Source organism: Labrus mixtus, chromosome 9 (genome assembly GCF_963584025.1).
Source record: "Labrus mixtus chromosome 9, fLabMix1.1, whole genome shotgun sequence".
NCBI classification, from domain to species: Eukaryota; Metazoa; Chordata; class Actinopteri; order Labriformes; family Labridae; genus Labrus; species Labrus mixtus.
The window spans coordinates 20,923,994-20,938,527 of NC_083620.1; the positions used below are offsets into that span (position 1 = coordinate 20,923,994).

General features: G+C 44.2%; 1 protein-coding gene across 3 annotated transcripts in view; it reads right to left on the bottom strand.

Annotated features, from left to right (window-relative positions):
* Window positions 1-14,534, bottom strand: part of cux1b (cut-like homeobox 1b) — a 57,648-nt gene that overhangs the window by 27,478 nt on the left and 15,636 nt on the right. For all 3 annotated transcript variants that reach the window (XM_061046826.1, XM_061046828.1, XM_061046827.1), the window contains exons 2-5: window positions 11,924-12,034; window positions 8,092-8,139; window positions 4,130-4,208; window positions 896-1,033 (exon numbers count right to left, since the gene is read on the bottom strand). In XM_061046826.1, coding sequence (XP_060902809.1) covers window positions 896-1,033; window positions 4,130-4,208; window positions 8,092-8,139; window positions 11,924-12,034 — 376 coding nt within the window. The remainder of the gene's footprint in view (window positions 1-895; window positions 1,034-4,129; window positions 4,209-8,091; window positions 8,140-11,923; window positions 12,035-14,534) is intronic.

Sequence of the window (14,534 nt, forward strand, 5' to 3'; positions counted from 1 at the left end):
GGGGCTTCTAAATATGTTTCTTTGACCTTACATTTGCACTTAAAAGTGGTGTGGGTATGATTACCATGCAGACTTAATGGGGAAGTTATCCTCGAGCATATTAATTCATGTATTCCTGTTTTGATCAGTAAATAACGACTACTTTTCTTTGTGAAAAGAAAATGAGTGCCCTGATTTTGGTCATTAAATTACATATTTTTACTTGTTAGGAGATGGTATTGAAAAAGCTTCAGTTAGACCATCTTCATCTAAATAATTAGAAAGCACAGCTCTCACTGTAGCTTTTTTAAAAAGTTTTTCTGAAGGACATTTATCGACTACCTTAAGCTACATTTTTATTTTCATTAGTTATAGATTTTTTCCCCTCATCACTTTTAATGTGTCTGTATCGTTGCACCGGTCGGTCTGGCGGTGAGTTTGTGAGCCCCATGTACAGGGGCAGGCAAGCGGCCTGTGTTCGAGTGCCACCTGTAGCTCCTTTCCCACATGCCATTTCCCACTCGCTTCCTTTATCCAACTCTGTCCACTGTCCTATCTGAATGAAGACATGAAGCCCCCTAAAATAAATCTTTAAAAAATGTGCCAGTGTCAGCAAAGTTAAACACTTGTCCGTAGCCAGATGTGTAAATTATCCATTTAAATATAAACATATGCATGATGTCCTCTACCACTCAACGAAGCTACCTTCTTCATTGTATCTGTACTGTCTGTGGTTATAACTGGTTATAACAGTATATAAAACATGTAACTTTAAGATACAAACTACATAATCCTAACAATATGCACATGAGTTTTTGAAGAGGGATTATGTGTGATTAATGGAGCGTCCCACAACCATGACCCTCTCAAAGTGACACTCTTAATGTGTTGCCCTACATGTATCCGCGTCTCTAACCTTGGTTTTTGACCTCTGCAAACTCTTTGTTGTAGTCCTCCAGTGTCTCTCGAAGTTTGGTGTTCTCTGTCTCAATGTCGTGCATCCTCTGGAGCTTCAGCTGCAGCTGCTGAGCCAGCTCCAGCACAGGTACAGGATCTGGCAGAGACAAAACACACCACATTAACACACTGCAAAGCAGATTACACAAACAAGGGCGATGAGGTGTGCATCGTGAGCTAGGAATAACTACTTTCAAGGCCCTGGGAGAGCGAGCGTGTGCCCTGGTGAAGTGTCCTCGAGCAGGGCAATGAATCTCTTAACGGCCAAGAGAACTGTTCCAAGCAAACCACTGGCCTTTGATCTGCCCCTGTGGAGACCTGCATGGGCCAGTAAGGACCAAAAATTGTCACAAGTACTAAGAATATTGAGATCAGGTGATTTATATCGACAGCTATAAGTCAGAGCTCAACTGCATTTGCATGACAAGTTTTAGTTTCTTATTCTTTCAGAGCTCAGTTATTCTTCTTCCTTCTTTAATTTTCCTAAAGAGAGTTAAGTCAAGTGGAAACTTCTAGCATTGAAAAAAATGAAGCCACTGTAGGGCCGCAATTGACCAGTTCTCCAGAACGCTTAAGACCCCTCAGTTCCACCTCTTTGCCTGTTAAGCAGCTGACTGAAACTCAGGTGGAGATGGGCTTTAAAAGCCTCTGCAGAACCAGTGGGTGACCATTGTTTTATACAGTCAATAAATTCAATACGTGTCAGACTCATTTATACAGGCTTGACTCTTCAAAAGTGCCTTTAATTTAACTGTTTATTGTATTTCATTCTCCTAAATAGTTGATATTGAGCTGAAACACGCAGCATTGTTCATGATGAACAGTAAATACTTGCACAATGTTCACTGATTAGAAAGAAAAGAACAGAACAGAGATATGGCTACAACAGTTTACACCATAGCGAGGTCATGGCTAGTATTAGAGTTTTGTATCAACAAAACTTTATCCATAAAAAGGTCATTGAATGATAAAATATCAACCACTGTGTTAGCGCTGACTACTGTCCCGTTTAGAGATGTTGTTTTTGGTTTGTTTTGTTTGTGCTGACACAGCAAGAGAGCTGGATAAGTGATTCAGAGACAGACATTAACAACACAGATTAACTGGGCTGTGATCAGTTAAAGTGTTCACTATGATGCAGCTTGAAAGAGAGTTAAAAAAAAAAAGTGGAAAATGGGCGCCGACAGATGGACAAAGTGGAGCGGTAAAAAAAAAACGGCAAAGCAAAAGGTAAATAAGAGATTAAAGAAACAGAGACAGACAGAAGAAAGAAAACTTTCTGCAGGCATTTTACCAACATCTCTGTGAACACACGGCAGGGTTAACTGTCAGTGTGATGAAGAGAGGCCTGTCAGTCAGGCCAATCACATCTGATTGGTGCTCATGGGTGGCAGACTGGTGACAGGCAGCCAAGAGACGCGGGCGACGCTCATCAGCATGCCAGCTAAAAGAGCAGTTTGTGTGTGTGTGTGTTTATGTGTGTGTGTGTCGTACAGATAAGAGGAACTGACAGCTTACAGCTGGGGGTAAGGGCTGTGTGTATGTGAATGTGTGTGTGTGTGTGTGTGTAAGCGTGCATGTATAAGTGTGTGTGCCTCATGTCTGACGCAGTTAGATATCTTAACTATGCTAATGAGAGATCAGCAGAGAACGATTGGGGAATTTCATGCTGATTTTGTGCTGTCAAGGTGACACACCATGCAGGGCTAAGCTCTGACACGCACAAAAACACATATACCTTGGCACAAACACACACACAGTTTCATACAAATACACAGAATAAAACAGTAAAGAACAAAGCTAAATGCTCTGACTTTGGACTCCTATGTGCCTAAACAACCTTGAAAATCAACTCTCTTTCACTCTTATCAAGCCTTTGTCCTTCACTCACACACTCCTTTAACATATAAACACTACAGACCGTTAAAAGCTGTTTGACTCGTGGGCCATTGGTGTTGAGCACTCTCGCCAGACACCTTTAATCTAAAGCAGAGCACGCTGGGCTGACTAACCAGGCCTTCAGCTGATAGAAGACAGAACAAAACACACTGTTTCCTCTTTCAAAACTGCTGCATTAGTCAGGCTGGCCTGTGTCTGTGTGCGTGTGTGCATAAGGCATTACATCATTGTCTCGCTGCAAGTTAAGAATAGCCCCGTCAGAGCTGGCGCTGACTTATTGGGAGCAGTACAATCCAAAGATATTACTGTAGGTCTATCCATGTGGGAATATAATGACCTCCTTACGCTATAGATGAACTCAACTCCTCTCCCATTCCTGCATACGCGGCTCCTCAAGGGCTCCCATACAGCTGAAAACCTCCAACCGGTAGCTGTGTGACTGGGTGTATTCTGTCAACTCCACCGTGTTGCCTGTCCCTCCTCAGCCTCACTGTGCCAAACGGGCCTGCTCATGTGTGCACTTTGCCGCAACCAATCGTGGGCACACTTGTCATCCATATCAGGACGCACCTTCTGTGAAGACCCTCTAAAGGCTGCACCAGTGGGGATGAGATCTTGTGGGGACACATTAAGGCGTAACACACGCCTGGATGCACAGTGAGGAAGCACCAGAGGGAGGGCGTCATGTTTTTTTCTTTTTCCCCTGTTGCTGCTGTCTGCATGAATAAAAGGGGGGGTCTCTGGATCATGTTTTATAGACTCCGGAGGTGTCTTGATGAACACAAAACACAGACCTAAACAAGCATATATACTGGAAAAACCCTGTTTACATTCACCCTGTTTTCAATAGTTTCAGTTGATCCAAACACAAGTGTACACGAAGACACATCTACATTCACACCTGTACTTTAAAGGGTTGTCACATTACCTAAACTTGATATATTAGTTAAAATCAAAAGTTGATACCACGGCAACATGAATATCAGTTCTAGGCACCTGAAATTTAAAAAGAAAATCTTGTTTTAATTCACTTAAACTGCAAGCAAACTCCTGCACTATGTCTACATTGCACAAATACAATTGATCCGTTTTTCTGTTATGTCCTTGTTGGGTGCCAACAGTACATCTAAACTACAAAAGATATGTAGTCCAATGCATATAACCACCACTGCAAGTGGTTTGAGTGATTGGATCACAATGCATCTTGATGAACATTCACATGTCCATGTGTGATCTAAACACAGATTTAAAGACCAGGTGTAAACAGGGTGAAAGACATTATACATGGTCTTACCTGGTACATCTATTATTTTCTTGTACACGTTCAAGAAAGCGGCCTCTGCTTCTTTACTTCTCTTACTCAATGCATCGATCTGCAAGGAGAGAAGAAGAAAAAAAGGTTAATTGTCAGTTATAGCATCCTACATCTGAGTGTCACATCCGCAAAGGCAAGCCCATTCATTCCACAGTGAGACTAGTCTACATATCTGTCTATCCGCACTATGCGTTGCTATGTTGCATGTGATCGGGGGTTGTCTCGACAGCAACTGGGTTGGTGTTTCCTTCCCGTGAAGTCAGTTCAGCTGTTCAGCCGATGACGGATGCGTTTCGTTTGCCGCGTGCCCGTGCGTGTCCACGTCCGCCTTTCCTTGGAGGTGTGTGCTTAAGTCTGTCTGTCAGTCTGTCCGTGAGTGTGTGTGTGTGTGTTTGTGTGTGAGAGCCTGTGTGTTAATGTGTGTGTTCGCTTTTCCCTCCAGCACGCTGACATCATTAAACAGCTGGCTCAGTCTTTCCAGCCACAGCAGGGGCAGATTATTCAGTCAGCTCTTAGCAGCAATACAGTGTGGATCCATTACTGATGCAACCATTAACACAAGAGGGCACGGCATGCATTCCATCACTGATATTATTGAAATGGACAGCATTAGAATGGATCCATAAGAGATTAATTCTAAATATCAAACAGGAGGTGGAATTTTAAACTGTTTTCAATGCTGAGACATGAGGCAGGAAAGCTCTACAATAGTCTCTGTGTCAAACTTCAATATGAGAAGCAGACAGAGTAGGCGAAAAACGCATCTGAAATCAAGACTAAATCGAAGGAAACAGATGCCAAATAAAGACATTCAGAGGGTGCTACTGTACTGGGCAGAGCTACAGCTGACTACTCTGGCTCACGCGCTCAGACTAAACAGCCCTGTGTTTCTCTTCCAACTCCTCCAGCACACTCGCTGAGAGAAAAGGAATAAAGACAAAAGCCTGTATAAGTCCAAATATAAAGTCTTCACATTCCCAGCCAAGCCAGTAGTGTAGTTGATGGGTGGTTTAGGGGTTCTTGCCACTGTAAACAGAGCGGGCTACATGTAATACTGCCTGGGCTCCTATGGGAACCTAATAAATCTCTTCACATGGCTTTGATTCATCTCTAGTTTTTTAGCCGCAAAACATCTGGCCCCGCGTAGGCTGGTGCCAGCACCCCTCCCTCTTTTTTCCCCTCTTTTATTTCTCCCTGTCTCTCTCTCTCTCTCTGTCGAATTCTCCCTCTTGTCACTTCCATGTTCCCTGACTCATTTTTATTCCTTTCCCCTCAATATCTTTCAGTGTCAGTCTTTCTCACATGCTTCTCTGTCACACACTTATGTCTAACTGGCATGCACAGGCCTCCTGTCTTTCTCTCTCTCCCTCCCTCCCTCCCTCTAATATGCACACACACATATTGTCCTCGCTGCTATATCTCATTCTCACATCATGCTGCATCATGCACTTTACCCTCTTCATGTGCTGTGTGACATTGAGCGATCAGGATCCTCAAATGCAAGGCCACTAATGGGAGATTACTGATGCTGCTGAGTACTAATACCTCTCACACACCAACACTGAACCTGTTCATCAGTGTCCAAATGTGTGTGCGTGCGTGTGTTTTCGTATCAGAGAATGTGATCAGCGGTTTAGAGTAAACACAACCCAATCTCATGACAAAGAAGAAGAAGAAGAAGAAGAAGAAGAGTTCATAAAGCAAAAAAAGATCTGCCTATGGCAGCGAAGGAAGACGGCTGCGTGACTGTACGATGACTGGGCCAAGGTCAGTGGTACAGCAGCTTTATATAGCCCGACATGGGAGGCAGGAAATAGACATTTAATGTAGGACACACCCTACAGTTAGAGGCAGGTTAACTGCAGGACCAGAGCCATTAGAAGACCACCCAGGATTTGCAAATACAACCCTGCTGTTCCAAACTGCAGCTCTCTCAACCAATCCCAATGACATCTGCTATTACATGCTCCCCTGCCCCCATCACACACACACACACACACACACACACACTCACAAACAGAGACCAAGCAAAACAAATGAAGTGACACAAATGATACCTCACCAGTATCAGTGGGTTACCGATGAGAAGTGCTTGCAATTGCAAAAAGGTATCCCTGACACATCCACAGACACAAACACATATGCACATACGTCAGCACCTTGTGCCACCATCACTCAGCACCGCCTCGCTCCCCTATCTAACCCGTAGTGTGTGAAGGGCATCGGGCTGACCTGCATGTGTGCGTGCATGTGTGTGTGCATGTGTGGCCCCAGTGGAGCCTGATAAGGGGCGGCTATGGGAAGCAGAGACTGAAGCCTTGGATAATGGAAAAGCTTATCTGATCGATGGACCAACATGAACACTGAGCATGCAACGTACACACACACACACACATAACCCGTTTACCAAACTGAGGCCTTGTGGAAACAGTACTATTATTGGTAATAATTATGACCCGAGGGCATCCACCTTTCAATGACAAAGATTAAACAAGAGTATCAAGACTTCCAAGTTCCTGGGCTTAAACTTTTTATTGTTCTGTCCAGGCTCTACACTCACTTAGTAAAGATTCAGACTCCTGTGTTAAATGTTTAAGGATGAGTTACTGTGGGAAATCCAACCGGAAGACCCTCTAGTTTTGGCTGCTGTCTTGTCCTTGATCAAAGCACCGAGGGGTATGCAAACAAAGCAAGGCTAAAATTACACATTCTCAAAGCTGCTCATGTTGGGGCACGCAAGCGCACAGAATAGTAGACTGATTGATGGGTTGCTTTAAGACTGGCGCGGGTGTACGGTATTATCTCAATAATCATAAGATAATGTCTTTCTAAGTTCCGCGACCACCCACAACGAGCCTCAGCGTGTTCTGCTGTGCACGCCGACCAAGGTGTGTCAACACAAGGATGGTGGAAACAGCTGACAAAGCCCCAATTATACTGCTGCTGTTTCTATTCTCCAAATAGACTGTGGATCATCAGCAGAACACAGAGGAACCATGAGAAATTACAGCATTTTTACATAACCACTGGCTGTGGTTGCTGCTTCAACACAAGAATATGGAAAGTAACCCAGTGTTAAACTGTAATATTCTATGGCCAGTAGCAAAGCAGTCCTGTCACTACCCATTGAGATGATTTTGTTTGTGTGCGTGTCTGTGTGTGTGCTCAGGGAAGAGATACTGTTGGGCTGAATGTCCACCCACTCCAACCCCAAATAACGCCCCAGTCTAAACCAGCCACTTCCACTCCCACCCTCTGACTTTCACATATGGGAGTGAACTAGAAATGCACGGCTGCCAGAAAGGAGGAGTCATGATGGAAATAGGCCAAAATGATGGAGGAGGAGATAGAGGGGGAATGGTGGGAGTATGATGATATGGCGCACACACTCAAAAGTCACCTCTTATAGGTAAAGGAGCTGAAAAACTTTAGGCCCAACATTAAGGGGAAATGTGCTGCTTTAAATAAAAATGTTCCATGATTCACCAGATCAACATAAAAGAATCGACAAATAACCCCACCAAATCATGCAGTCAAACAAAGTCAGAGGAAATAGCATTCGGTGAGTTGTGACTGGATGGAGCCGGGGTTTTGTGGTGCCTTTTTTTTTTTGCAGGATGCAATTTAAACACACCCTCGGGCTACAGGACTTCATGAATAGGACAGAAAATCAGGAGCAGAGCAGAGCAAAGAAAAGAGGGAGAGGTAAGAGGGGAAATGAGATAGTGGCAAGAGAGAAGAACAGGCGATGGCGGGGAAGAGAAGAGAGGAGAGGGAGACGATTTAAAAGAAAAGACGAAGGCAGAAAAAAAAAAAGAGAGTGGTGCACAGAGAGGGAGCAAGACCGAGTCGACAAATGTCAAACAGGCTTTGTTGGAATGCTGTGCTTGAGCGTGTGTTTCTATCACAATGTCAATAAATGTTTACAATAACACACTCACCTCTCCTTGGAAGCTCTTGAGCAATGGGGCAACCTGTTTCCGAAAATCCTACAAAAATAAAGAGAAGAGGAGGTTAGCGAGCCTGAAAAATGAGATAATCCACAGATCAATTTTAATCCTCTAATAACAGTTAATACACAGGAACATGTGGCAGGGAAAAACCTACTGAGTTTTATACTAGCAGACCATGTTGTGATCAAATAATCAGTGAAATACAGAGATGGCTATCCTCGTCAGGGCCAATGAACGATGCGTGAGCGAGTGATGAACATGAGGGTAGGGAGGAGGTGGGTTTTGTACCCTGAGGTGTTCTGGCGGACTGTGTTTCTCATCCGAACAGGTGCAGCACCACCTGGGCCACCCAGAGGCACCACTAGTGCGTGTGAGATCGAGCGAGCAAGCCATAGAGTAGGCCTACAGTTAATGCAAATTCTCCCAGCGTACCAAGTTTTTACTATAAAGCAAATGCTTTTCATCCCGCTAGTCCCATTGCATGACTTTCCAGTACGAGTCAGCGGTTTCAGATTAGATAGCCAGTCGAGTATGTATCAGGGGAAAATGCAAATCACCATGCTGTTAGCTGAGCCTACATCCTGACTAACTGAAGTGGAGCGTACGGTAAAAAGCAGAATAGGACATTCTGTACAGGAACATTTGATTTGCACAGTTTGTGGACACACACATACTCACAAAACTGCCTAATGAAGATGTGAAGTAGGGCAGCGGCAGATGTGTGCTCAAGAGACTCAGCGCCTTTTAGAAACCTCCGCCTAAAAGCCTAACCGATGCTGCGGGGAGGCGTGCATCCCAAACTGACCTGGGACCAGTGTCTGGGGTCTGCCTAATCCCAGGTTGGTCCAGACAACGCGCTTGTCTGGGGCTGAGGACAGGTCTTGACCTTGCTGACCCTGCCCCATTGTTACCTCATCAGGGGTCGCTGTGGCTGTTTGTCTGGGCCAATTCAATATTCCCCTGCTGGGGATAATGACCTCCTCTCCGCCCAGCAACCCGCCCCCTCCCCCTCCCCTCCCCTCCCTCCCCTCCTCTCCCTCTCTCTCTCTCTCACACACACACACCATACAGAACACACACACACCCAGGACAAGTATGCACACACAAACAAAAAAAATCATCCACACCAAAAAAGTGGCAGTTCCGTCAGATTTTTTCTTCCTTCTATTAGTTAGACGACCTGTACCAGCTCCTGTTTGAAATAACTTTTCATTTTACATGATTTTAATAACTTTATCTTGCGTTTCTTTTTACTGCTGCTAAATGCACATAAACATCTGTCTGTATTCGTGTTAAGTGTGCACAAACTATTTCCATCTTACTCTTGTAAAGTTTCTGTCGCTGTTACTGACATAAATGTTAATGTTTATGTGTGGTCAGTTACCAAAAGAAGAAGTCTCTGTATAATGTAATGCAGTCTACTCCTGGAGTCTTCAAATAACTATTACTTGTTCATAATCACTATGTTCAACTTTTGATGAAACAGTATCTATTCAAGGAGCAGCCTCAAAACTTTGAGCAGATTTTAAACGTTAGTCTGCATTTAGCTGTATTATTCTCGGTCATTTCTTCAGAATAGTTAATGGACGGTATTATATTAGATGTTTGTTTTCTAATCTTGCTTTTTTTTTACTTTTATGGTATGATTACATCTGCAGCTTGATAAACACTCACACACCATATCCAGAGACAAACACATTCAAATAACATCAAGAGGCAAGACCTCAGCTCTGAACTCCTTTGGTCCACTCGCTGCTGCTCTGTCACCCCCCTCACCCCTCCCCCTCCACTTCCAAAGATTTATGACCATATAACATAACAATGCACACAGACACCATGGTCAATCTGTGTGTGTGTGTATATGTGTGTGTGTCTAGTGAGGGGAGTGGAAGGGGGGCCAGGCAGCGGGAGATGGATGGCTGGTGTGTGAGCTGCCGGCAGACAGCAGACAGGCCAGCCCGAGGAATCCTCCAGGGAGTATGGAACTCCCATTCCCTGTCTGTCTGCCCTGCAGCTAAACACAAACGTGTGTGTGTGCATGCGCGCGTGCGCACACAAAGTTGTTTTACTACCAGTGCCTCTGGCTAGCAATCTTTGGGACATTTTACAACCATTCCCACCCTTGACTTTATAACTGTGCGGTGGAGGAGTCTTGACTAACTCAAAGGAAATTAAGAAGTGGATGAATAATTCAGGCGACTTAGGAGGCACAGTGAGATGTAGTCTGAAAAAAAAACTCAACACTGTGTCAGTCCTAATGAATTATGAAAACTTTGTTTTCACGCTGCATTTCTTTGCACTACTTTCAAAATGCTACAAAAGCCTGTGTGTGTGTGTGTGTGTGTGTGTGTCTGTGTGTGTGTGTTATTATGCAGACCATGAGTGCAGTTCATGCCGAGTACAGCTCAGCAGACTAGACACAGTCAACGTGGGCCAGTCTCCTGGTTGTTGAATAATGGATCAGAGACGGACTCCCGCTCAGCCTAATGCAGTCTGATCTGATGTGACTGTGATCTCCGCTGACTGCTACAGACCACAGAGAGCTGACAGCCCGCTCTATAGGCTGGTCAACCACACACACACACAGACCAAAAAGGCTGCTCCGTCAATGCGCACAAGACGATCTGGGAATTTTTAATCAAGCACAGGCCGTCACACGTTACAATCCAGCCTGTTTGGTAGGCTGTCGTGATGCTTCTACACCTCCGAACGCCGGGAGTTTTTTAGTGCTGATTCTTATTGAGCCCGTTACAGCCCTGTAATGAATCCTGTCGCTCGTCTGGCCTGGCTCAGATTCCTCCTCCACATACCAGGAAGATGCCAGGGGCCACACAGACGCCAGAGGAGCCTTCCTAAATCACAGCCTTGTTACACTGATGAATGTGTGTGTCCTGTTCTGTGATCTAGGCTATCTGCCTCTGAGTGTTTGTGTGTGCGCCTGGGCTTCACTGCATGTTTTCTTTGTGTGCTCTCCGTCTTTCTCCGTCTCCCTCAACCTCTAAGTGTGCTGCTAGATATGTGGTCATATCAGTTTAGAGATAAATTAGTGTGTTTTGTACATAGGTAGAGTTCCCTCTGGTGAATATTTCTCTATGGTGGGTGGGCTACAATCTGAAGTCAATAGTCACAATCCTCCTCCTGTGGTAACTATAATAGGCCTACTGTCAACTCCACCGAGAGTTGACAATTTTCTATCCACCGTCTATCCCGTTTATACATAATTCATACCACCATCAATAATTCACCATGGTGACATTACCAATAATAACACAACAATACTTTGTTTTCGCTGTGTGGTTTAAAACGCGTTGCCTTGGTAACGGAGATGAAACAAAATATTCCCAGGAGGAGCCTTGGGAACACAGGAACAGGACAGAATTCCCTCATGATCCCACTTAGTAGTGTTGTCACACTCTCTTTCTTTCTCTCCCTCCCTCCTGCTCCGACTCTCTCTCTGCTCCTTTCTTGCTGTCTCTTTCCGACACACACACACGCGCGCTCACGGACCACACTTTCTGCACGCATAAAAAACTAGGTCAGATAATACAAACTCCTGAGGGGTTTTCTGTTTTGTCTCTTTAGGATTTCAGGGAAACTAATGGAGAGACTATTTTTGGGAGCCGAGCCCCGCATCTCCTGCACCGCTGTCTCCTCCTCCTCCTCCTCCTCCTCCTCCTCTTGCTTTCTCAGTAAATAATCCCGACTAGGTTTACGAAGAGGAGAAGACACGCAGAGAAAACACAGAGGCTGAAAACTGGGATTGTCAAAAGACTGCAAAGCTGTGTGTCAGAGCGTGTCTGTGAATATCTGATTCTCTCACCTCTGGTGTGCTCTTCTTGAACTCGCGGCTCAGGTCGATTAGTTTCTTCCGGGACTGTTCGCTCTCGTCCTGTCTGTTGGCAAGCTGTGTGGCGGTGGCGTCTAGTTCTTTCTGCAACACAAACACACACATCTCTCAGTTTGTTTGCAAGAGAAGTATACATTTTATCACATTTATTATAACTGTTACTGTCACAATAACCTGCAGCATTAGTATTCAGGAAAACAAAACAGGGGCAGTTTTCTGTCAAGACAACAGACTCCTTGACCCATCTGGCGTGCTGCAGACTCTCCAATCATGCCTTAGCTGAACTCTGTATGTTGCGGCAGGAGAAAAAGAGCAGGAATAACCACAATACTGAGGTCCTGCCAAGTAAAACTTGTCTCCATCAGTAGTTTGTGTGCTACCAGTGCACGCAACACATATCTAAGCCATTCAGCCTGTCAGTCAATCAGCCAGCACTGTGTCGGGCATGACAGCCTCTGTAGCGAAAGACTACTACTACTACTACAACACACATACACACGCAGTCAACAACAATTATTGACTGTCTGCACCAGACAACCCCTCCCCTCCCCACACCACAACAGCACAATTATCAACAACAGCAGTGTTGTCATGGCTGAGGTAGGGCCCGCCTTTATCCACATCCATTTTGCATTGTTATTAATAGCTATTTATGGGACTTCTTCCAGATGATGGGCCAAGTGCTGACATTAACAAGGCGTTCAGGCCTTGTAAAGATTGTATCTCCCTCTGCTGAGTGTGTGAGTGTTGCTGGATTATGTTTCTCTTGGATTCTTGCCTTCTGTCACGCTCACTCCTCCTTTATTCTCCCTCATTTTTCCGTACTCTCTTTTCAGATCATCTACTCACTCATTCAACCAGCAGTACCTCTTTTCCTCCCTTTTAAAAAAAAAAAATCTCTCTTCTCCCTTCACTCCGCCTTTCCCCTTACCACCCCCCTCCCCTCCCCTCCCATCCACCTCCTGTGAGGCCGCCCACCCCTGAGAGTGATTAAACGCTGCTGAAGGGCCGTTATGCTAACTAACACACTAATCATTTAATACACACATTACCACAGGGGCCCTTGTGGCTCAGTCTGCTGACAAGGTCCCAAAACACACTCACGCACGCATGCCCACCTCCCCACAACTCCAACACACACACACACACACACACACACACACACACACACACACACACACACACACACACACACACACACAAGAAAACACAACCCTCTATAGAAATAGTGTGATCAAGTTCTAATTAGGAGATTTTCCCCCGTCAGCGTTAAGTTTAATTCCCTGACCAGCCGTGATCTCGTTTTATCCACAAAGCATGAAAAAAATATAACAAATGTTGGTTTGGTCCACTGTCCTCTGTGATGGATTTTACGCAGTAGCACAGGACGTTTAAAAAAAAAAAAAAACTGCTCACTTGCTTACATGCCATCTTGCTCTCGCTGCCCATGGAGCAGTTGATGTAGCAGCCTGTCTGCCCATGGCCATGGAGCAGCTGCACTATCTGTTAGTGAACTCGAGCGTGTGCAGAAGCTTGTGCAACGCTTGATGAAAGGAGGAACCTAATAAATTTTAATCATGTTAAATTAATTGTCAAAAAAAACGGAATGCTCCAGTTCATGAACAGAGGTGTAATTATTATATTGGTAAAGATTAGCTACAGGAACTAGAGTCTAAAGCCCAGTTGGCTCAAGATACTGACAGATATTAGTCACTGGATGATATTAATCACAATATGATGTATTAGGCCTTAAAGCTTAGTTTTCAAAATCCCTTTAATGTTATAAATCAGAGGATCGCTAATCTGAAATCAGAAGGCAGAGGCCGCAAGCAGAACTTTTTTTTGGGAAATCCCAAGAGTAAAGACACATTTCCTTTAATCATCCAAACTTTGCCATTAAACACTTTTTTAAATTAATTAAAATTATAGGATCTACCTTTGTAGCAACTCTGACATGTACTCTCATACATTAAATACCATTTAAGTTTGTGTTGCGCATCCTAGCACACAATAAGGACTTCAGCTCGAAGAATAAAGTTTGAGCAACTTAATTTAAACATTATATATATATTTTTTTAATATTGTGTTGGTTTATAAAGTAGGGATTGATCAGGATTTTTCAATATAGGATCATCTTTCTGTTGTTTCTCTTTTGTCAATGCACATTTCACAGTGTTTCTTGCTACGTTAAAAAACATGGTAAACAGTACTTCCATCTTCATAAATTATGCAAGAATCCTCTTTGATATGCAAATGAGCTTCAGGTTAATCTATTTTGAACATAATACTTTTCCATAAACCAAAGTAATTGACCATAGTTGTGTGAGTGTATTCCTGTAAATTGATTAGTGAGCTCTGTTTTTGTGGGAAAAAAACCCTGAAATAACCACAGTCGTCCAATGGGATTCTGCTTTAAGAGGTCATGTGCCAATCCCTGACGCCCTTGATTCTGCACAATCCCTTTCCAAAACCCTTCACATATCCCAATGTGCTACCAAATCCCCATTCCCCCCAAAAAATTCCCATTGCTAAGCTAAATAAACACATCACACATGGAAGAGGATTGATTCACTGCCAAGTGGGC